The sequence below is a fragment of the Gymnodraco acuticeps genome, unplaced genomic scaffold, assembly GCF_902827175.1.
Source record: "Gymnodraco acuticeps unplaced genomic scaffold, fGymAcu1.1, whole genome shotgun sequence".
Lineage (NCBI taxonomy): Eukaryota > Metazoa > Chordata > Actinopteri > Perciformes > Bathydraconidae > Gymnodraco > Gymnodraco acuticeps.
The window spans coordinates 985,998-1,010,278 of record NW_022990135.1 but is presented as its reverse complement, the minus strand read 5'-3'; the positions used below and the strand labels follow the sequence as shown (position 1 = coordinate 1,010,278).

Below are 24,281 nucleotides of genomic sequence, written 5' to 3'. Positions count from 1 at the left end.
CCTCAACTGTGGACTTAAACCGAAAGGTTGCAATATTTTCTGCATGAAATTATAAGTAAAAATCACTAAAAACATCAAATGAACTCGATGTATATCCATATTTTGTTTCTTTATTGCAGGTTTGGAAAAGCGGAGCCTTTCCCAGCATTCATTGGGCGAGAGGCAGTGTACCATCGACCCTCGACAGGTTGCCAGTTTATCAAAAGGCCAAAAAGAGACACATTCACACCTACAGACCGACTAGATGTGGGAGTAAACCCAGACAGACTTTCTGAGAAAACCATAAATGCCATGGCCCAATCATCAATCATCTTCTGCCACCTCTTTTAAAATGCTTAATGTCTCCAAAGTAGATAGAGAGATTAAGACTAGTCCCCCCAGGATGACATTTTGAGGCTGGTGAGAAAATGATTTATGGCTTAGCTCGCCCCTCACTGCAGTCTGTCTTCGTGTCTTTAAAGGAGACTATAAAGTGTAATCAAGACGCGGTTACAGCAAACACTTTGTCTGACCCTCACGCCCACAATGCAACCCTGTATCCATCCAAAAGCTCTCCACTTCTCTCTGTTTGTTTCAGTCTGCGTTATCCGGCATTTGTTCGTATCCTTGCAGACGTAAGTCACCATATAAAAATCGAACTCAGCCAAATCTCTCACAAAGACGGAGAGGAGCTGTCGTTGTTTGAATAGCCTGAGAAAACTTTTACTCAAATGAATGTGAGCTCCACTTTTCTAAGTTATAGGTCCTTTTTAAATTGAGTAAGAGATATGACTTTAACATGGTCTTCCTGTTATTTATATGATGTCAGGTCACATTTAACGTGTGCTATAGGAAGAACGTGGATATACTAAATTAAAGAGGCCATATCAATGGGTTTTTCCCTTTGCTGTATTATGGTTAAAAGGCTTTGTGCATGTAAGTGGTCTGCAATTCTCACACACATACTCCCTGACATCAGACTGGGCTCTGGTTCCAGACAGAGGGTGAAAAGAGGTGATGCAGCACAGGCAGTATGAGAAAAATAAAGAGCTTTTTGAACATTAAAGCATGGAGACATGTCACAGTAGAGACACTACATACAAATATTAACTTGAAAATTGTCATTAAAGGGCCCCTTCACGTCAATATATTGATCCTTAATTTAAAGAAAAACTCAGGGCAACATCTACAACTATTTTCCAATCAGGTACCCTAAAAAGAATTGGAGTGTATAATGAAGTCGTAAAATTCCCTGCTCTACAGCGCCTGCTTTGTCAACCTGTCTGTGGCGGTGTCAGTGCGAGGCAATCTGTCACCCACTTTAGGTTCAAGCTTAAATATTTGAACAGCCTTAAGAAAAAGTGCGGATGTGGCTCTATGTGAAATCCACTACTTAGCAATTAAAGCGGCCCTAGCAGTCACAGAGAGACAGTGACGCCGTTGAGGGCGACACCTTGGGAAAAGGTGCACAGATCAGCTTTAAAAACCTTCAATTCTTTAACGAGAAAGTCTTTTTTTTTGTTATAGACAATGTTTACATAGGCCTGAGCAACAAGGAGAATATCCTGTATTGGAAATAGTTTAGTTTTGAAAAGCATTCAATATAAATATGTTTGCATTAAGACACAATTTAACAAAATGAACAGGAGATGACTCTGCAATCAAACGATTTGCAGCATTAAAGAGAGACTTCCTTACCTGTGACGGACAGCTCAGTCGTCCTTCTTACCAAAAAGTTCCCAAACTCTAATTCGCAGGTGTAATTCCCAATGTCATCTTCCCGTACGTCCTTGATGGAGAGAGTGTCCCTTTTCCTTTCTATGGTTTGTCTCCACTGCTTTGGTTTGCATTCCTTTATTATGTAAACACACGGTACAAAATGTCAAAATAAAGAAAATGCAGTGTTTGAAGTGTAAAAATCGGCAGGAATACGCTTTTATTTAACATGAAACTCTAGTTGTATGAACTTAAGGCATATTGAAGATAAATCCAAAGAGAGACCTATTTTACTAAACATGCTTTTATAAAGAGCAGCTTTCCACACAGCTATGGTAAAAAGAGTTATTGCTTACATTTGTTCGGTGCATTCTTGGTGCACACTAACATTCTTTAAAAAAGATGTTTGGGGGATGAACGGCTGTTTATCATTCTGAGGGAGGACTACTAATCTTGATTGAATTGCATCAGCTACTCTTAAATGAATTACTCAGTTAATGTATAAGTTCTTACAGTAGTAGCATCTACAGCTTTATTTCAACCCCATAGAAATCAGTTACCTACTGTATGTAAACAGGAGGATACTTGAGCATTAAAAGCTCGTAAAGCACTTCTGAAATGGTTAAATTCCTTAGATCATGGTCATTTGTGTCCACTGCTGTCACACATTACAGTTTTCTGTCTTAAGGCAGATTTAGGGCCACAGAACACCTGAGGCAAAGGAAAACTGGGCCACTGTGGGATGGTTTCGAACTGTGGTCCAAGACAGGCCTCCCAGAATTAAATCAGCCCCCACTGGCACAGCGAGAGCCAATAACCAGAGGGTGTGGAGCCCACAGTCATTATCTGCTACTTTCATTTGATTCAATGGGAAACTGAAGAAGCTTTTTGGCCACCTAATCCAGCACACTTTAACGTTTGATGAATTGGCCCCCGAGCTCCGCCGAACAGCTCTATCAAAGTGGCCTGTTGGACACGAGGAGGTCTGCGCGGGTCAGTTACACTGTGGGCGTAAGAGAAAGCTAGATGTGACTGTACACGGTGAATAGATTAATCTCTGTCAGATATATATTTATTTAATAAATGCTTCAAAAGTCACGGTGCTTGAAGTTCATTAAAATCTGAATGAAGCTGACCTTAACGAGGTTACTCTTCTTTAAAGAAGCTTTTTATTAATGTGCGTGATGGGTTTCAGGTGACGGACAAAAGCGGGGCACCTCTGCCTTTTAAAGGAAATGAAATCAGTGGTTATTATTTGAGAGAAAGGGTGCATGTTACCTTGTACCACACGATATCTGGCTGCGCTCCTGGCTGTACATAATCATCGATGCCCGGGCAGGTGATGTCTTTGTTTTTGCTCAGTTCGGCCTTCTCAAAGAACCTCATTTTGGAGTTGAAGCAGAGGTCTGTGTCGTTCTCTGCCACCGTGAGAGACATGGACACCTTCATGCAGTATGTAGAGTTCCTGCAGAAAGGAAAAAAGAAAAGGTTAATGAATCAGATAAGAAATCATAATGAAGTCTTGGCAGAAGAAAGCAAGCAAAAGATGCAAGCAGTCCAGCTCCGGTTTCACATACACTCAAAGTCTCATTCATTAGATTACATATGAATAGCTAACTGCAGCAAAGGCAGATGTATAGAAGCCTTCCTCTGGAAAAAAACATTAATTATTTCCACAATTCAGAAGGGCTAAAACTGTTCTTTAGTGCTGAATGTTGCACCATCATATCCCATATGACCCTTAATCCAGACAATTATAGACACATTCAAGTGTCAATGCCAGTGATGCATGACGAGCCTACCTCCAAAGTGTGTGTATGAATACTATATATAGTGTATATGCAGGGTTGGGAGGGTTACTTTGTAAATGTAATCAGTTACTGATTACTGAATACATGGCTCTGAAAGTAATCCGAATACAGTTACAGTTACGTGTCTTACAACGTATTCAGATTACTTTTAGATTACTTTTGGATGACTTTCTTTTTCCTTCACAGATGGGTATGTTTTGGTGAACAGGAGACACAAAAAGCAAAAGGAAACTGAACGTGTTTTTACTGTTTTAATGGCTTATCAAGAGCACAACTGAAAAATGACATCTGAAACGATGTAACAACATAATACACTTTTTGGGGATGCAGCTTGGGATGTGAGGAGTGAGGGACACGGCTTAGAACGGGCGTGTCGCCTTCTGTCCTGCCAGTGCTGGCAGGACATGAATTAAAATGTCGAACGCGGACTTCATTTTAAGGACATTTCGGCCAGGGGTGTAGAGCTATATTTGTTTAAGCACCGGATCGGCAAAACAGGAGAGTGTGTGCACCAGTCTGCCTTGATCTATGTATTCATGTCTGTGACTCTAGAAAGGCTAAGAGCGACCGCAGGCTGATGTGTTTTAACCACACACACACACGATTTAAACGCAGACTTCTGTTCCTCCATGTTTCGTTGTTATCGTTTCACTGAGCGGACCCGCCCCTTTTTTTTTTCAAACGCTCCCCTTTTTGGTCCATCTGCGGCGGTAATAGGTTTTGTGCGCTGTGATGATTCGGCTGTACCTTTAGTAATGAATATTAAATGTTGTGAGGAAATCTTTCCACCAATAATTCCAATAACTCCAAAATGTATTCACTTCAGGTTTACGAAAGTAACTGTAATCAGATTACTCGTTTTTCAAATGGAACGCGAGCTGAATACAGTTACTTGATTTGTGTATTCTGACTACGTAACGCCGTTGCATGTATTCCGTTACAACCCAACCCTGTGTGTATATGTGTGTGTGTACAAGGGGAAGGGACACTGTCGGTAACATGCAGCGACAGCCTTGAATGTCAACAGCGCTCTAAGATTGATTGAGCGTTTTGTTTTCACGCGTTAAGCAGATACAGTGCGAGCTACCAGAAAATTACTTGCTGCAATTGATGTACTGCAACTGCTCAGGTCATATACATAAAGAAGGGAGAATGGGAGTAAAATGCAAGATCACTTGTAATGTTTGAAGACTATATGCTTGCCTGGACTCAGATACCGGGGCGTTTTTATCCACGGTGGAATAAACACTTAATGTTAACGCCTGGTGTATGCAGTATAGTGATATGTGTTGCTCCTCTATTGGGAACACGTCTTTAAATACTAAACCAATCTGTGTCGAGCTTTATCATGTGTAACCTTGTAGGGATTCAGAAAGTGATGCTTCACGGTTACATGAGAAGTAAAGATGCAGCTGCTTGGCATTTACTTCTTTCCTGTTTGGGTCATTAATGAGACAGCGATTTTGAGATTGGATCTGTTGCTCGAGTAATTCACAGGACAGGACACAGGAGTCGATGAACACATTGATTCTCGGGAACGTTGTGCTATTTGAAGAGAGGGAAATAAAAGCAAAGGTCCTTAAAGATCGATGGGTTCAATAGGAGCACCTTTTCTTTGGTGAAAGCGGCTAATAAGACTGTCATAGTTGACAAGCACTCCAGCCCGAATGAAGGAAATCCCACCCCCCGCTGGTTAAAAGACCAAACAAATTGGCAGTGTTTAGGAAAATCTCATTGCTAATTTTCCAACTAAAGCTGGTTACACAAATTGAGCCGAACCAACAAACAATTACAAACATGTTAAATCCTAACATAATTGCGCTGCATTAACTGCCTCGTGGATTAGTACAGCACACACTGGTCTTAGCTACAGTGTCGGCAAACAATCCCTCGCCGCTCGAAACTGGCCAGTGCCTAGCGTTCCCCTTTACAGGGCCGTTTTCATGATGCAAATGTGACATGATGTGGAGATTATCCCAGACAACTCCTAGCAGATGGGCACCTGTGCAAATGAGATCCCACAGGAGCGCTCTCTACCCTGTTAAATATTCTGGGCAGCACTAATAAACTGGAAGACAGAGAGAGGGAGATAATTGTGTCATCTGCCCCGCAAGAGTGATCGATGGTGTGGGCTAACACTGTGTCCTACGATGTCTTTCCAACATTTCACATCCATCGTGAGACCTTTTGAGCCAGGTGACTATTCACAGGTGTAATATTCATGAAGATAATCCTAAGAACTAAAAATGATCTATATTCCAGTGACTTAACCGTATACTGAGCATTGAAATACTGCAGATACAGTGATAACAAGCTAGCTGATGGCGTTAATAGGTGACACTGTCTGTCAAATGTGTCGAAGCGAAGGGACTAAGCAATGTCGTGGCAATGATAGATAGCATCCGGCATACATCAGCTGAGAGAAGTGTCAGGCTGACAGATACTGTATGCAGCTGGAGGGCAGGCAGAGGACTGCAACACGCGGCAAATGCACTGAAATGATGTGCAATGGTCAGTAAGGAGTTAAGCAGCATGCTGAGAGGATTTTGATTGGCACACTGTCGGGAAACACTGCAGTAAAATATACCCATGGGATTTAGAAGTGGTTAAATTCAGGGGTTAATGTGTAGCTTTATGTATGAAGCCTAGGTAGTTAGATCCCTCCTAACAAAAAACATCCACCATATTTTTATTTTATTCTATTGGCCGTCATTAAATCTAACTCACAGGGCAATAAAACCAGATGCAAACCTGCCCTTTATCTCAGCGACTGTTCGCTCTGATATTAAATAATAGGCAGCAGAATTGATTTGAAATCCTCCCGAGGATCCGGGGCACCTGGGGGGAAATTAATGAACTAACTTAATGAATCTGTTAATTAAAACAACTCCTCTCTAATAGAAAATGGATGATGAAATAATTGCGATTACTCATTAGAGCTTACTCTCAACTAACAATAACTGTCTCTGAGTATTGCCTCAGCGCACAGCACAAGGTTGATGAAAGGTTACCTGGGTATAATGTCATTACAGGGCAGTAAAGTGAACCCACCACATATTAACTATTTACATATGTGATATAGGATGTATCTATGCTGTAAAATAACATGAAGGTCTTGAATCAGGATCTAGTCAGCATTTTAATTAAAGATGAATGAGGTTTATGTTAATGCAGATGTCATAAAATACATTCACTAGGTAAATACTTGCAGTAACTTTTAAATGTAACAGAGACATGCAAAGGTTTGAAAACTACCGTCTGTAAATGACAACCTATTTCAAGAAGATTGTCATTGTTAATATGGCAGCATCCCAAATGTCTCATCGGCTTAAATGGTTTTCGCTACCCAGCCAGGCACATCCTCCATCACTGCAGCTTTCTAAAACCGTCAGAGGAATATTCCTACTGTCATCAGGGCATCAGGCTCAGAAGACATATTGCTCAAATCTGCCAAATCATTACCGTGTTCCTGTTTGCTTGTCTGTGTCTACACAGTACATGCCAGGTTAAACTGAACGATTGCAACTTATGGGATGCATGTTTTGTATTCAGTAAAGTATAGATATAATCTGTGAAGGAAGCTTCCACTTTTTATATGGACACACTAGACAAGTCTCTGGTTTCAGACAGAGGGTGAAAAGAGATACTGCAGCACATAAAAGCATGGAGACATGTCCCAGTAGAGGCACTAAATACAAATATGGACCTGAAAATGAAACAAAATGTTCTCTTTAAGGGACTCTCAACCACAGGGCCCAAGTATATGAGCGACATTATTGGTCCATGTTGCTGCCTCTTACGTCAGCATTTACCTGAGATTGGATTGAAATGTCGACCAGGGCTACATCAATGTGAAGGGTGGATGTACAAACAGATCGTTGCTGAGAGGACACACACACTGCAGCTAATGCAGCCTGGCATGATTGGATGTGCATTGTCACTGCAGAGACAGACGTAACAACAGCTTTAGACAGGCAGCGAATCGTCAACATCAAACAGTGGCTAAGACCAAGACTGACAAAACACTGAGAGGTCAGAAAAGTGGCCTCGATAAGGAGCTAGAGATTGAACCCAAGTATTTATATAAACATATATCATACAGCCTCCAGTACTCTGCAAAGTGCCTTCCCTGCTGTCCACACCAAGGCAAGATTAACCCACACCAAGACAGGGCCGGCCCAGTTATCCTAAATCAGTTTTTTATGGTACCTGCATTATTTATGGCCAGAGCGAAGGTCATAGTAAGCAGTGGGAAGACTGGGGTCCTACCTGTAGCGGCCGCTCATAACTCACCTGTCAGCTCTCGCACCAAGCCCGGGATGATTAAGCACCCCGGCTGCCCAAATCTGACTGTGGGCCAACTTGCTCCTACTTAGCCTCTGTCTACGAGTGCGGCACTTGTCTGCCATGCTGGAACAACCGACTCCCGCCATCCACCCCCCTTTCTCTTTACCTCCCTCTGCTTGTGGTTTGTCTCTGTCCCTGCTTGTCTCTTGTCTTGTAGTACACAATGTCTCAGGGAGGAAAACACACCACCTCTGCAGATAATGATGTTTTGCCATGCTGGGAAAAAACTCATGCCTGCACCTGTCTGTGCTAGTATGAGGCAGGCACACACTCGCATTCACACATATGGATACGGAAGGATAAACATGGAATAAATTGTTTAAATTGAAGCCAAGACAAGATCATATTTATTTAACTAGATGGTGAGACGAGGGATGTCTGAGTTTTTCCAAACATCGGCAGGTTTTTATTTCAAATGGATGCTTACTTTAGTGACTTAAATTAAATGGTAAAACACGAGAGGAGCACATTAGGGCTAGCATTCATGAAAAGATCTTAAAGAGTAATTACATTTCCAGTGAAGACCCTCTTGAAGCTCTTAAAGGAACCCAAGGAGTCCTAAAACCCCACCGTTAAAACTCTGGTTATAAAAATACACACTGCAGTATACATATACATCCGCAAAATCAATAATCTCATTGCATAATCCTGCAAAAAACGAATATATTTTCCAACAATACTGAGATCTCCTGCTTGTTAATCTCAAGCTGACTGAAGCACCTCTTGTGTGCAAATGCATTTGATGCCTTCAGGGAACTCATTTCCCATTCCACGACATCCCCCACTCATCGTTATGCTAGCAACCTGATTTTATAACAAGAACAAACAATTTGTCTCCATTGTATTCTAACTCTGTCATGACCTTATTCATTGGTCCCTGGGCCCTGTGGGGGGTAATGTATGAGCAGCTATACTGCTCTGCATATCAAATGCAAAACCTTTTCTTACTAGCAATGTGCTGTTGCATTGAGTGTCATGTTCAGTTCAGCAGGAAGAGAGGGGAAGCAGGGAGGCGTCAGGGAGGGGGGGGGGAAAGTTGGCTGTGGTGCCAAAGTGATTGTGCTTGGGGAATGGTATTTCTGACATTTGTCTGGCAGATAAAAAACACCATCAGATATGAGGAACAGAAGGTCAGTGTCCCCGCTATCAGATAGCGATGGTTTGGCATCTTGTTTGATGACTTGCTCTGCTCAGGAGAGCCAAGAGGATGGCGCTGAACATGTGACCGAAAATAAATCCCTCAGTTGGGATGTGGAAATAATGTATTTAACCTGGGTGTAAATGTGTGTCTAAGAATAACATAAAATCCTGGAAATAAATAAACTAAGGTTGGTCACATTTGGCCTTCTGGTGAATTGTTGAGGGTGATCACTCTAGCCAGGAGCCATTTTAGCTCGGCTTAATCAAATGGAATCAAGCATGGGACAAATGTCCAATCAGAACGAGTGTGAAGGCCATGCATTGTAATTGGCTGAGAGCATAATGCCATAATGAAGGCCCATGGTGGATTACATTTGTATTCCTATTCTTCAAAACAGTGACCAACATACATCAAAACGGGTATGCTGTAGGATCGGAGTCTAAAATGTGCAATTTCATAAAAACATGTATCCATTCAGCATACTAAAATATTTAGTTTTTGATTTGGCCCATGAAAATATCCAATATCCTTTTACAGTTATTGAAAACTTAAATATATATCTGGAATATACCAATATTTTATGGGGTACTCAAGAGTGTGCACTTGGGACTGATTCTCCTGAGTTAAAACAATGAATACGTTTTTGCTGCCAATTTGCCTGGAAATGAAAGAAATACGAAGAATTTTAACTACATGAAAAAAAAGTGAATCAGAAATCTTTAACTTAGAATAAGTCAAGGTTGTGTCTTCCCCACATTGATATCACAAGTCAATAAGTGCTTCTGGTTTTTTCCATATTATGTTAAGCCCCGATCAATGGTAGGGAACTGAATTGCTCACTCACAGCTGAATATCTATACTATATAGGCTGATTAAAATGTCCGAATGAAGCACTGCATAAATGCACAAAAAAGCCTTCCACTTAAATAGTGGACCTTCACAGATGGCCATGGATGAATTATTATAATGCCATGCACAGGACTTTCAATACAACAACTGAAACAAAAAAGAGATGTTTTTGCACCTATGAAAAGAATAATCGATTGTAAACAAATCAGTATTTTAAATATACTTTTTTCCCATTTATTTGCTTCAGTAGATGGATGTTTTTTACCATCCAGCAGAGGCACCAGAATTTGCACACTCACGCTATTGTAGCATCAGACATCCACACTGAATATCTGGCTAAGTTCACAGTGCTGCATCACAGGGCTGAATAAAGCACAGTGTGAAAGGCGGACTAAACCCAAACAGCAGCCCATACATCACCGAACAATGGCTGCTGGAAAAGCGCCTCCACTAACCCACATAGAGCCAACTAAAAGGCTGTCCAAAGGCTGTGTTGACAGAGCAGGCTCTCTATACAGGTGTAAAGAATATAGGGGAGCATCATCAATAACCTCAAGACCGTGAATGACGCAGCTTTAAATCCATATCACACAATTAAAGAAAACCCCACCTGGGCACTTTGAATAACTGCTGCATTAGATCGAGCACCAACTCTCTCACAACCTCTAGAAGTAGTTTGTGAAAAGTCCTTCAGTCATTGCTGTAATGTATCTATGCTGCACTACTTTCTTGGATAATGTTTAACAACACCTTAGTGCACTAGTAGTCTAAGGATATTGTGTTAAACAGAGGTCCAGACTGAACATCTCGACAAATCTCGGATGAATTTACCCCAGTCAACAGAACTCTTCACTGATTTTTCTTGATCCTGTGAATTTTACTTTAATTCCCGTTTTTTAAATGTTCAAATATGTATTAAAATATATCCACAGCCAAACGGTGGATTGGAGCAAAACATGATACAGACATTTATGGCTCTTACGAAGGATACCCTAAAGACTTTGGTGATCCCCTGAATTTCCATCTAGAACCAAGAAAAGTCTTTAAGAGGCCGTATTATGCTTTTTGGGGTTTTCCCTTCCCTGTGTTTTATATAGGTTTTTTTTAATAGTCTGCAAATGCTAAAATCCCAAAGTTCCCTCAAGAGGGAGTTCGTCTCCCACCGACTCCCCTGCACTGTTTTGTGCAACACCTGGAGATTCCAAAATATTCAAAGAGAATTCATCCTAATTATCCAGACCCAATGAGCCAGATGCCAGAAGTTGAGGGTGGAGAATACCTTTGTTCGGATAACTAGATGAAAAAGCCACTTTTAATTTCATTGAGACTTCAAAACCCCATCCATATGGGCCTCATTTGGAAGAACCACCACTGATTAACATCCATCAGGGCGTCTTTGTTATAGCCCTTCTCGTGAAGCTATTCTACAGAGCCACAGCTAACTGATTGTCTTCTGCCAGGTATCTTATAACGCCAACCTTATATTATACATCATCCATAACCGCTGGCAGCCCAAACCATCCATGCTGCTCCTTAGTCTAGCGTCTCTCATTGGCTCTGACAGCAGGGCTGGATCAATTGGACAGGTCCTGACTCGATCTGAATGACAGAGTGTTCCAGACGGCCTATTCTGACTGTCACTTCCCTGAGAGATCACCAGACACTCCTGCCGACCAATACTAACACAGGCAACATGGCTGCAGTCGGGAGCGGAGAGGAAGTGCTTTTCAAAGTGTGTGTGTTGTTGGGAGGTAACTAGTAATTGTACCTGAATACATTTTTTAAGTATCCTTCCCAACCCTGGTTGTTGGTGTGCAAAGGTACCAGGTGAGGTCCAGTCCTCCATAAACAAATGGACACACACACACACACACACACACACACACACACACACACACACACACACACACACACACACACACACACACACACACACACACACACACACACACACACACACACACACACACCACACACACACACACACACACACACACACACACACACACACACCACACACACACACACACACACACACACACACACACACACACACACACACACACACACACACACACACACACACACACACACACACACACACACACACACACACACACACACACACACACACACACACACACACCACACACCACACACACACACACACACACACACACACACACACACACACACACACACACACACACACACACACACACACACACACACCTATGTTATCCTCTCTTTGTCCTCTGCTGGTGACAGCCCACGCTTTGCAGGGCACGCAGGAAACCCATTAATAAGCCCGGGACTGTGGCAGCTTGCCAACACCGGTGAACGGGGTTAAAGGTGAAACATTAGCTACAGGCCAAAGAAGTGGGATTCTCCCTGCACTGCTACATCTGTCCTTAATTTGACTCTGTACTTCCAGCACACTGCAAACAGATCGATACACTGAGGATATGGGTCTCTGTTTGGGCATTGGTTTGACATTGAGGGCCAAGAACAATGCTCTTTTTTCACAGCTTCGGTCTCCTGAAACTGAATTAATAAAATGTAGCATGGCTGGAGACCCCACACTTAATAGCTTTTGCTACAGCAAAGATGATTAGCGTGAAGTTGCTAAGCACTCCTACAGAAGCGTTAAAACCTGCATGTGATTGTATCAAAGCCGAAACAGACATCCATCAATCAGTTTGCCCTGCTAATTTATGCTGCAGTTGAGCATAGAGGACAAAGCAACGGAGGAAATCATGCTACATTATGAAGAGAGGCTGGATGGAGAGATCAGTGACTTTAAAAGTCTGCAGAGAGCTGGCAGTGATTAAACTTCATGAGATTGAGGTGAGCATGAGGTGAGTGGTGGCTCTGGCACTGAAACCCGCTCACTTACAGTGCACTGCAAAATGTTTCAATTTTCTACCATTGCTGTTTTAAAAATAACATTTATGTTATTATTTCCAAAACATCTACTCCCTTTTCATGTCATGTTAGCCATACCGGCTTTTACTCTGATGTCTCATCCGTCAGCGAGGTACAAAAATAGCAGGAATTAGAATCCCATCACTGTTCATCTGCTCCCTTCCACTCATGTACAGTATGTGGCATGAGTGGTCCCACATCATATGTCCTTAATGCATGTGGATGTGTGTGTGTGTGTGTGTGTGTGAGTGAGCAAAAGAGACAGGCATACATGCTCTGAATGTTTATTGTGTACATGTGTGTCATCTTGGCCTGCTTTTAAGTTCATTCACATTAAGTTCCTGTCAGTGCAACGAGTCTCAGAGGAGCTATATGTGTGTGTGTGTGTGTGTGTGTGTGTGTGTGTGTGTGTGTGTGTGTGTGTGTGTGTGTGTGTGTGTGTGTGTGTGTGTGTGTGTGTGTGTGTGTGTGTGTGTGTTGGTGTGTGTTTGCGTAAGACAATGCCCTCTGAAACCTTGAGTGCAGCTGAGCAAATACACAAAGATGAGACAAGAGGACTAGCGGTAATGTCATGGAAAATGTACTTTGTTTGACTATAAAGTAAATGCATTGCATTGGAAATCCATCAAACAAATACAGGAATAACCCAAATTTAATTTGCTGGGAATCATCAACACATTGGCTTCTAAGTGTGTGTGCAGCAGTGTGTGTTCTGTGGCTGATGTGGGTCTGTTATGAATACACTGCACTGTGAAGCTTTGCCTAGTGCAATAACACCTGTCACATCACATGTTTATTTTATTAGCGTTTCTTTTTAATGACTGATTTTAAATGCCATTTTCTTAATGTCTGTCATTTTTTGTAAAGCAATTTGAATTGCCTTGTGTTGAATAGGGCTATATAAATAAACTTGCCTTGCCTTGTGACAGGCAGCTGGCAGACACATCTCTGAACACACTGACTGACAGTCCCTATATTACTGATGCCATATGAGAGGCACACCATAAACTCACAGCTGAATAGCTACAACAGAAAGTGGGTAAGTATAGGATACAATAAAAGCTCAAAAACGGCTTTGTTAACTCAGTATATCATTAAAAGGGGGCTTTTTGGGGTTGACCCAAAGTTGGGGAAATCCCAAAGTTCCATAGATGACTTTGAAACCCATCATTTCATCTCTAAATAAGATAACTAACACAGTGACAGAATGGTATAAGAAAATGCGATCACAGTGGAAAGATCATTTCTAGATGTTGTCTGAGGACAATTCTTGTTTTGAGACAATAACATCATGAGAGACCATAGTAACAGGGATTGAATTGTTATAACATGCTCAAGTATGAAATGTATCCAGTGAGAGAAGATTTATTGTTGCGCTGTGATGCATTCGTTCCACCGCTCAGTGCTCTAATTCCCCAGGTCCCTTCATGTTTTCAAAATGGGAGAGAATCTCCTCACGTTAAAACACTGCCAGGAGCCTAATCCAAAAGCGATATGTTAACATATGCAAGCGCTGATCATCTATAGGACCCACGCTGCCGAGACAAAAGAGAAGAGCAATCCTCTGATTTGGCTGCGGTGAGTGGGAATTGAAAATGACTCACGTCTACATGACGGCGCTGCTGTGCGGTTGTAAAATTGGATGAATCCATTTCTACATTTTTAACACATTGTCAACGCTCGAATGAAGAATGCGACAAAAGCTCGCAAATGTCCTACTGTAACCATTTAAGGTCATTAGCTTAGTGTTTAAATGCAATGTTATTACTACGGAGAGGCTCTCTCTAAAATGTGAATACAATCATGTGACATTTTCAGAAATTGTATAAGCAATCAAAAGCCTGGTCCTCTTAAACCAGGGGAGTCAAACTCAATTTCTTCGCGGGCCACATTAGCATTATGGTTGCACTCAAAGGGCCGGTTGTAACTTTAAGACTATATATAAAAATACATATATAAATATTTAATATATATAAAATAATGTATTATATTACATTATTGCCTCTGCATTGGATTATAATCGGATAGGGTAATAACTTCATAATTAACTATACGTCTGAAAGCAGAAGTCTAGGGCAAATCATTGCAAGTCTCTTCACTGAGAATGTCACAAAATGATTTTAAAAAAAAGAATATTTTGAAGAAAAAAGTCAAATTCTGAGAAAAAAATGCATTGTGGGATATGTAGTTTATGGGCAACGTGCTTCTGTAAATCGGCATGTAACCGTATAATAAAAATATTATATTCTTTGCAAGCTCTTGTGGGGCCACATTAAATGAAGTCGCGGGCCGGATTTGGCCCCCGGGCCTTGAGTTTGACACCCCTGTCTTAAACCATTGCTGTCAGTCATTTGGACTGAGCCTTGGCCTTAGTTATTACTGTGTCTGCACTACACACAGCATATGCTAATACTGGACTATAAATCATTCCAATTTGATGGACCCACGTGATCCGACGCATGCATTGCTCTGCACTTCAGAACGATGCATGTGACACACACGCCCAGTATCCAATAACCTAATCCTTTTAAACAGACCCTCCCCCCTGATGAAAGCCACCGTATGTCACCATATAGAGCTGACTAATGAGGCGGCACAGAGACAATACCCTTTACCCACAAGGTTAATACGTTATTACTATATAGCAACAAAGCATGTGTTCATCATTCAGCTTGTTTCTGCAACTCTAAGGTGGCAAATCTGGTATCAGTAGACATCACAAATATTGGCACTTAAGTTCAAGCAAATACTTTAAGTAATATTTTAAATGGATGACTTGTAATTATTAATGAATAATAATAAAAGTAATAATAAATAATCATAATAATGCTATAATAAATACTAATAATAATAATAATAATGAAACACAGCAAGGCTTTTCAATATGATCTTCTTTGAACTAATATAATAATAAATGCAATATTTTTTTATTTTCCTTTTATTGTCTTTCCTGAAGCAGTTTGAGTCCCTCATCAGATTTAGAAAGCTTCTTCACGACATGGTCTTACTGTGCTGGAAGTAATCAGTGTATCTGGTGTCTACTTCCTACAATAAAGATCTGAAAGCCCCCGTCTCCCACAGCTGCATGATTAACAGTGAAAATCAGTGCAGCTGATTGCAGCATCAATGCAGCCATTGTTAGTAAATGTCAGCGTTGTACGTATTCCATGTGAATGGAGTTGAAAGTTAAGCAAAACAGTAAACATCCTTGTCATGACTTAAAAACCTGCAGAACGCAACAATAGTCCAAAAGAAACGTCTGCAGAGAGAAATCATGTGCGATGCAAAAGTGCTCTGCATTCAGAACTATTGTTATTCCTCTCCATGGTGGGCACACAAGTGTTGCCCCTTAATTTGGTTCTGAATGGCGGAGACTGGTGACAAAGCAGCGCTACTTTTCCAAATCAAATCTCATGGCTCTACTTTCTGCGTGATTACACAATAACTCTGAGCTGACTGATTTTCTACCTCCAGAAAATGCTGCCAGTGTCACTGAATAGAGAATTGTTGGATTGGTGCTGCCCGTTTCTATTCACGGCGACCGCCACAGCAAAGGGGGAGAGTGATGAATAGTAATAGCCAAAACCTCTTAGAGTTGAGCTTATGAAACACATGGAGACCTGTGCTGGGTGCTCAAGACTACATTATTCTCCTGTCTACTAAATCATTTGTGTTTAAGCTAAATTAAACATTTCCGGAAAATATCAGCTCCTTTCTTTCAGGAATATGTTTTTTAAAGTCCCACTTGCTCTTCTTTACGTGCTCCAAGAAAGTCGCTTTGCCATTTTAAAATATGTCTGGCCAAAGACAACCTTGACGTTAATAACAATTCCTGCCAATGTGAGGTAGGAAGCCAGATATTTCACCACATTATAGAAGTCATAAATCAAACAACCATCAGGCAAGTGGAAAAGGAAGATAGTGGGAGGACCGCAGCTTTTTTCTATATTGTTATAGAGGACTATCCCTTTCCTCAGTCTTCTTGTGCTGAATTACTGTCCATTCTCTTTCATCTCACTCGTTGCTCAGAAAGAAGGACTTGTGAGGAAAGACAAATAATCGATTTAACAATTGCACCTCATAGCTTACTGTCCCCCAGAGGAGAATAAAGAAATAATTTAGCATATAAAACCTCACGCTGTTAGATGCTCTGTGGACCAAGGAGCAGTGCCCTTGTGGCCATAGATGAGAGAGACTTCATTAGAAATCCCCAGAGGAGGACTTTCAAATAGCCTCATTCGTGCCCACAGGGTCTTCAGAGGATATTATTTACCCGCACTATTTTACTCACACTACTAAACGGATAAAGACTTTCTCACAAACTCTTTCTCAAGTCAAAGGCAAAGCAAAAAAAAACACCAATTTAAATTCGATAGTTAAGAGGAGAGCAGTATTTCTCCACTTACCTTAAAACGCAGGAATAATACCCCACATCGCCCAGCTCTGCAGGTCGAAACCATATGGCGTCCTCCTCTTTGCTCATCCTCGTGCCGTCAAAACTGATGGGTTCCTCGAAGTCCCCGTGTCCTGCACTTTTGTACCACATGAGGCTGAGTCCAGCGCTCTGTGCATGGGTGTAGTTGGCCCGAATATATCCATAGAATAAAGCGCACTTAATCCGTACAGGTTCCCCCAGAAGCACCTTGTATTTCAGGTAGTCCACTGACCAATCTGTGCAGCCTTCCACTGAAAGAAAAGGACAGAAGAAAGGGGAATTACTTTAAAAAGTCCGTCTCTTCATGTGCTTTGCCAGCAATCCTTGTATCACAATGAATCCAGAAGCTCTTTTCCCTCCATGCAGCACTAATACACAAGGTCTCCTCGTTAGCTTTTTTTTTACAAGAACACACACATATGTTCATATACACACCTTTAACATACTGAATTGAATTAAAAGCTCATTTAAAAAAAGGACAAAAGCAGGCAGGCTAAATCCACTCATTGTGCAGCACCTGACCCTGCCTTCACCTACTACAAACATCCCTGTATTTATATTTGACACTTGTGTCACTATCTCACACATGAATCGACTATTTACTGGCAATAAACCGTGTGTAAGCCTCCGTCAATATCTGTTTGAATGGCACTCATCTACATTTGACCTAAGGAAATCAGAGGCTGCAGTAAAGCGGCATTCAGACCAGTCATATAAATGAAAAAATGAAAAAGCAGCTCGTCTCATACTGTGCTGCGGCACATGCCAAGGTGGAGCAATGGGGGTCTTCCTGATAAGAAATCTAATAAAGCGCACCAACTGTCAATCAAAAAACGTTTCAGACATTGAATAATAATAACTGCCTTATTCATGCACAGCAAGCAAAGGGATGGTTTGGATCCCCAGATGTTTTATTCCCATCTTTGGGAGCGTATGAGATTCATGCGAAATCTAAAATTGGCCCTTCATTTTGATCAATTCTTACCAACTCCAGGGGTGCTGATTGAAAAGCAAATAATAACAATATAATAAAGGAAATGCAAATAATAAAATAGAAAATAATCAATAAGATGTTTTTAAATTAAGTGTATTATTATTATTATTATTATTATTATTATTATTATTATTATTATTATTATTATTATTATTATTATATTAAGTGCTTTTTAGTAACATTGCAACCCTGCTAGTAATCCCACATGTTTAAGAAATGTACCATTAATCAGATTTCTTTATATAAATGTAAGGGGTACAGTTATCTTTTTTTGTATCCTGATTATCCGTTACCTTTAATACGTTACTCCCCAAGCCTGATAGTGAGTGAAAGCAAGTGTGTGTATGAAGGATACAATACATTTGGGTGTTTTTTAAAAGGTGGTAAAAACCCAACTTCAGATAATTTGTGGCCTGCCTCAAGAATCAGGATTAGCCAGCTATCTGTTAGTTTAACTTCCTGTGTTAGGATTGTTGCACCATTTCAACTGGAGTAAATCAATGAGGTAACATGTTGTACAGCTAACCTGCTGATGGGCATCAAGGGAAGCAGATAAAAGGACCTTTGCAATAAAAATGACTTCTGACCATAACAGCCTAGTGAATGGTTCTAAATAAATTCCCAACCAGATTCCTGACAGAGATCTGTAGTGAAAGCTTTTCCATCACTGCAAATCAGCTTTTGAAACTTTAATTAAAACATATATTTCTCTCTGCTATTAAACTTACATTTTTATATTTTTGGAAAAACCAGCTGGTCCAACACCAAATCAAAAACCAACTCTCTTGCTTCATCTTACCTTATCAATTTTCCCCTTCCTGTTCCTGACATCCTCTTTTCCCTCGCCTCACCTCCCTGCATCACTCTTCCTTTAAAAACAGCTGGCGAGCACAGCTGCAGCAGACTCAACAGGCTGCGCAAATTGAGCCTCTATAAATGTTTTATTTACCAAAGAAGCAGCTCTGCATCCAATCAGCGAGGTGCAGTGTGTGCTGCAGTCAGCGGGGTGACTGGGGGGGTGTGATGGTGGGGGATTGATTGAACCATGCTGGTGTTGTGTTGGATTGTGTGGTACTGTATGTGTACCATGCTGGGGACACAAGCAAAAACACTGGTAGGTGCTGGAAAAAAGATGATAGAGGGGAAAATCACGAGGTGTTTATGCTATTAGAAAGAGTGACTGGGAGATATTGCAATAGAAACAAAAGAGAGAAATATTAACGTTGAATTTTCTATACATTTTAAATAAAATTAAGGGGGCCTTAATTGCTCATTTCTGTATTTGTTGCTTCTACTGTGCCGTGTTTATTTGTCAGCTTATGTAACCTATGTGCAACATCTGCAGCACCTTTCCTGATGCGCCATGAATCAGCAAGAATGAGTGGTGAGAATTAAATCAGATACAATGCTTTGAAATCAACGCCAAATCTCGTTTTGGTTTTGTAACAATGAAGTGGGTCCTTCCAGGAGCAAGACAATGAAACACAAGGAAAAACTAGACAAAATCAAACCAAGCAAATACAAGAGCTGGAGAAGGTGAGGTGTTCTATGCAAACAACCACAGTCCTTTCATTTGTGATTAAGTCTACATGTTGCTATGGCAACAGAGGGTTCTACCACCGCTCATTGAGAACTTGTTAATTCGTTTTGTGGGTGTGTGATAATAATAACTTGAAGGATTAAGGTAAAGACAACCCAAGCCAAGGTGGTTTCACTTCTAATCATGTGTCCTAATTCAGAATCTAAAATGTTTCCCTCATAAAACATATAAATGGTTGTTAAAATAATGAAGTTAATCCAAGAGTTATACCTAATGTTGATCAAGTAATACACATTTCCCACTACAGGGCAATATATGATATCATGCAAAATATTACAAATGCACCTGCATAGTATATTAAGTAAAAACAACGAAACATACTTTAAAGGTGGGGTAGGTAAGTTTGAGAAACCGGCTCGAGATACACTTTTTGTTATATTCCATGGAATGCTCTTAACATCCCGATAGCAATGAATATCTTAAGTGCTTTGACAAGAAATCCATACAAAAATGTCATCTGTGGAAGCCGTGGCGCTGTAAAAAGCACGACCAATCATCTGAGCCGGCCCGGCTAAAGTAACTGGATGGCCTACCTGCCTGTCAGCCTTCCATCTGTGCACACACTTATCTCGTGCCCTCATTGGTCATGTGCGCGTTCGTGTGTGTTGGAGGAGGGGCTCTGTAAGGAAGTGGCAGATTTCTTCCGGCTGTGTATTTTCAAATTCTAGCGCACTCGAGCCGGTTTCTCCAAAATGACCTACCCCACCTTTAAATGGTGATCTTTGGATTAAGTAATTACATTTCATGCATGCTCGATCCTTCTAATACAAGCCTGATTAAAAGAGATTTAAAAAAATGAAATGGTTGATGACTAGTGGAAACGTATAACATGTCGGTCTACTCAGCAGGGAATCACTGCCAGATAAAGGATGATTTTTAAAGCACCCCGAGGCATTTGATTACTGCACAGGATGTTCGAACAATATCCCCACAGTGTCACTGAGAAGTTCAAGAAAAATAAAGAAAAGGGTGAACTCCAGCCCAAGTCGCTCAAAGGGCTTGCTGTATTTATCTCTAATACCGCCACGAGGAGTTTGCCAGCGCCAGTATCTGTTATCTTCCACGTATCCTCAAATTACCCGTTGCAGACTTTTGACGGAGGGTTATGTTTGTCTCATTTGTCCAACTGGTGCTTTTAATTGATTCACATCTTAAACTGCACTGTAACTTTTATCTTTTAATGTTTCTTTTATTATCTTTTCTTTTTAATGATTGATTTTAAATGCCATTTTCTTAATGTCTTTCGTTTTTTGTAAAGCACTTTGAATTGCCTTGTGTTGAAAGGTGCTATATAAATAAACTTGTCTTGCCTTATCATTCATTTCAGTAAGCTAGGGTGGGGATTCTGCTTAATCTGTTGGCGGGAAACAAACATGCGACAAAGCCTAATTGAACTCGATTAACATTTCCCTGCTCACCAGATTTCCATTCTGCTGGATCACAATTGGTGGGGGAATTGGCCAATCTGCTGTCTGATAATAACAACAGAAGCAGCTCGGCAGCGGCGGGGGGGAACACCGAGCAGAAGCAGCGTTTGAGGCTTTGTTACACATGGCCCGTAACCAGTGGTGGATTGAAACTAAGTACATTCTGCTTTGGTGTAGTTTTTGGGTTACTTTACTTGATTATTTCCATGTTATGATACTTATTTCACAGCCTATATGAATACTGATTGGTTAGCTGGCTGGCTCTGTTGTGATTGGTCAACCACTTAAAGATGTCCCACCCCTTAGCCTATCACATACAATGTGTCGGAGCGCTAGCCAATAGACATGGTGATGTCCACCTCTACCCATAAATACAAAAAGTGGTGATTTCTTTGTTGTTGGTCCTAAATGGGTCCATACAGTTCTGTTTGTCAGCTGGAAAAAAGTAACTCTCAGATGTCAGCTACCAAATGGTCAAAGTACAAATGTTTGCTCGTCGCTATGCATGGAATTAGGATTTCATAGAGCATATTCACTGACATCACCCCGAAATGGGGTCCTCTAGCCATATCCCGATTTAACCACGCCATTAAACAAAGACAGGGCCATTTGTCAGGCCTGCCTTGTGTTCATGTTTTTCATGTTTGTCTCATTTGTCCAACTGGTGCCTCATTTACAATAAAGGCTTTCATCCTCATGTTTAATGCCAAAACTAAACCAAGGAAGTGATTTATATGAAAAAGCAAAAACAACTTGTGTTTGATGCCAAAGGTAATTGGCTGCATAGATTCATTTTTTTATGTTAAAATGTATTCATATAAATAATAACCCAAGGTTTAATGAAAATATGGAGCAAAGTAAACAAGAGTATGCCTTTTAAGAAGGTCTTTTGAGTCTTAAAGCTGATTAAACTTACAAAATATACATATTATATACCATTATTTATATATGTATTATTTCACTCTTGAAAGGATCACTCTACCTCAAGTCAACACTCACTTATTTTGTTTATAGAATGTAAAATGCTTTAATATGCATATGGTTTTATAGATATTGCATCTATAGGCCTGGGCAAAATGTATTAAAAAAAAAATGTGTTAGCTGAAACGATGCAAAGCAGATGCGACCAAGATGCTCGTAAACATGCATAAAAAGAAATTCTAGTATTTAAAGGGCACCTCAATAAAGCTAAACAAATGTTATGTCACTGTCTGCATTTTACTGTCAATTCACTGTCACCCGTGCTGCCTCTGGAGAGGAGGTGATCAGCTCATAAATTGAGTTACAGGTCCGCTGAGGGGTAATCGTATGCAGATTGAGTCAGGTCACCACGGAGAGTGTCTATTTTCTCATAAGCACTCAAGGAGATGGTTCGCTACCATTTTTCTTCATAAAGGCCGCTGTGTAATTCAATCAGAAAGGTATGCATACATTGGGCCTGGGCTGCGCGCACGCACACAAACACACACACACCTCATATTGTGTGTGTGTGTGTGTGTGTGTGTGTGTGTGTGTGTGACGCAACATCAACCTTTACTTGAAGTGGTGTCTATGCTGGTCTGGCTCCAGGGTCCCTAAGGAAACGTATCAACTGCACAGCCACTGTGCCAAAGGAGGGAAGCAAGGGAGGAGTAAGATGTCTCCAAATCTTAACCTGCCATTTTTCTCCCCTTGTGAAAACGCTGCCGCAGCAGAGTGGGTCTCCATTAAGAGGAACATAGCTCTGACGGGTGGGGACGGTAACCTCTGGGCTACTGGCGTACAGGAGCAGATTACCTGCATGATTGAAGTACCTCCGGCAGGTTGCAAAAGAGAATGAGTCATCAGCCAATAAGGTAATCAGCCTCTACATGTGAGATCATGTTCTTACTGGTCTACATAAACACACACACACACACACACACACACCACACACACACACACACACACACACACACACACACACACACACACACACACACACACACACACACACACACACACACACACACACACACACACACACACACACATATCTGGAACAATAAGAGAGACTCAGGCTTTGAACAGAAAATCCACTTTTTCTAAAATTGCAGGAGGGAAATTACCACTAGTCTACTGTTGATGTAATGGCATAGCAACAATCAGGAACTGTAAATGCTAAAAATGACCAGAGTTATTTTCCATATGGTGACATAGCAGACAACCTATAACTAACTGGGGACAGTAGTCACTGTATATGAGGGAGGGGATGTGCTGTGAGGGGACATGATAAAGGAATAGTCAATGGCCAGAGCAATACAAAGACAATGTACAGAGGGGGTGGTTTCACATTTGGAGAGAAAGCTAATTAATGTATTTCCAAGAATACATTCAAGGGAATCCTACATGAGCATATTTAATATTTTTTCAAAAACATTATGTAGATTGATAGTTTTGCAGGGCGACTCCAGCTGCCCACATTATTTCAGTGACATTTACCTCCCAGTTCCTCACAGCAGATAAAACCGCTCTGTCTCTCTCCCACAATCTCTCCCTGTCTTCCTGCTCTTTACTCTCATGACACTTCGTCTTCATCTGTCGTTTGTCTCTCTCCCCAACTCCCTCTGATCCCTGACAGCCACCGGTCTGTCATTTATATGCAAATACTCATATGTGATTGTTTAAAAAAAAAAGGGGGAACTGCTTTGCCTCCTATCGCAAAATAAACACAGCCTGCAATCTTCCCGGATGTTACCTTTCCATATCAGATTCGACTCACCTGATTGGACACGGCTTGCAGAAAGAGCAGCCTGCAGTCTCCAATCACAGGTTAAAGTCGGACGGGGGAAAGGGGGCACAGAGGGGGAGAGCTAATGGGAGGTGGGACGAGGGCAAGTCGGCCGGGATGGACCCTTGCCGGGAAGGATAAGGAAAGAGTCACAGTATAAAACACACACACACAAGTACACACACTCAAGTACAGGTGGATTAATTTAATTACATTTCACATACTTCGCAATAAAAGCATCTAATTTAAGTGGATTTTCTGCATTGCAAGGTCCAGTCTAAAACATTTTCTTTAGACTTTTGCAACTA

At 41.1% G+C, this 24,281-nt stretch overlaps 1 protein-coding gene across 2 annotated transcripts in view; it reads right to left on the bottom strand.

Moving 5' to 3' along the window:
- The window catches only part of LOC117546709 (interleukin-1 receptor accessory protein-like 1-B), a 185,661-nt gene that overhangs the window by 94,962 nt on the left and 66,418 nt on the right, over window positions 1-24,281 (bottom strand). For both annotated transcript variants that reach the window (XM_034217049.1, XM_034217050.1), the window contains exons 3-5: window positions 17,175-17,454; window positions 2,974-3,160; window positions 1,678-1,831 (exon numbers count right to left, since the gene is read on the bottom strand). In XM_034217049.1, coding sequence (XP_034072940.1) covers window positions 1,678-1,831; window positions 2,974-3,160; window positions 17,175-17,454 — 621 coding nt within the window. The remainder of the gene's footprint in view (window positions 1-1,677; window positions 1,832-2,973; window positions 3,161-17,174; window positions 17,455-24,281) is intronic.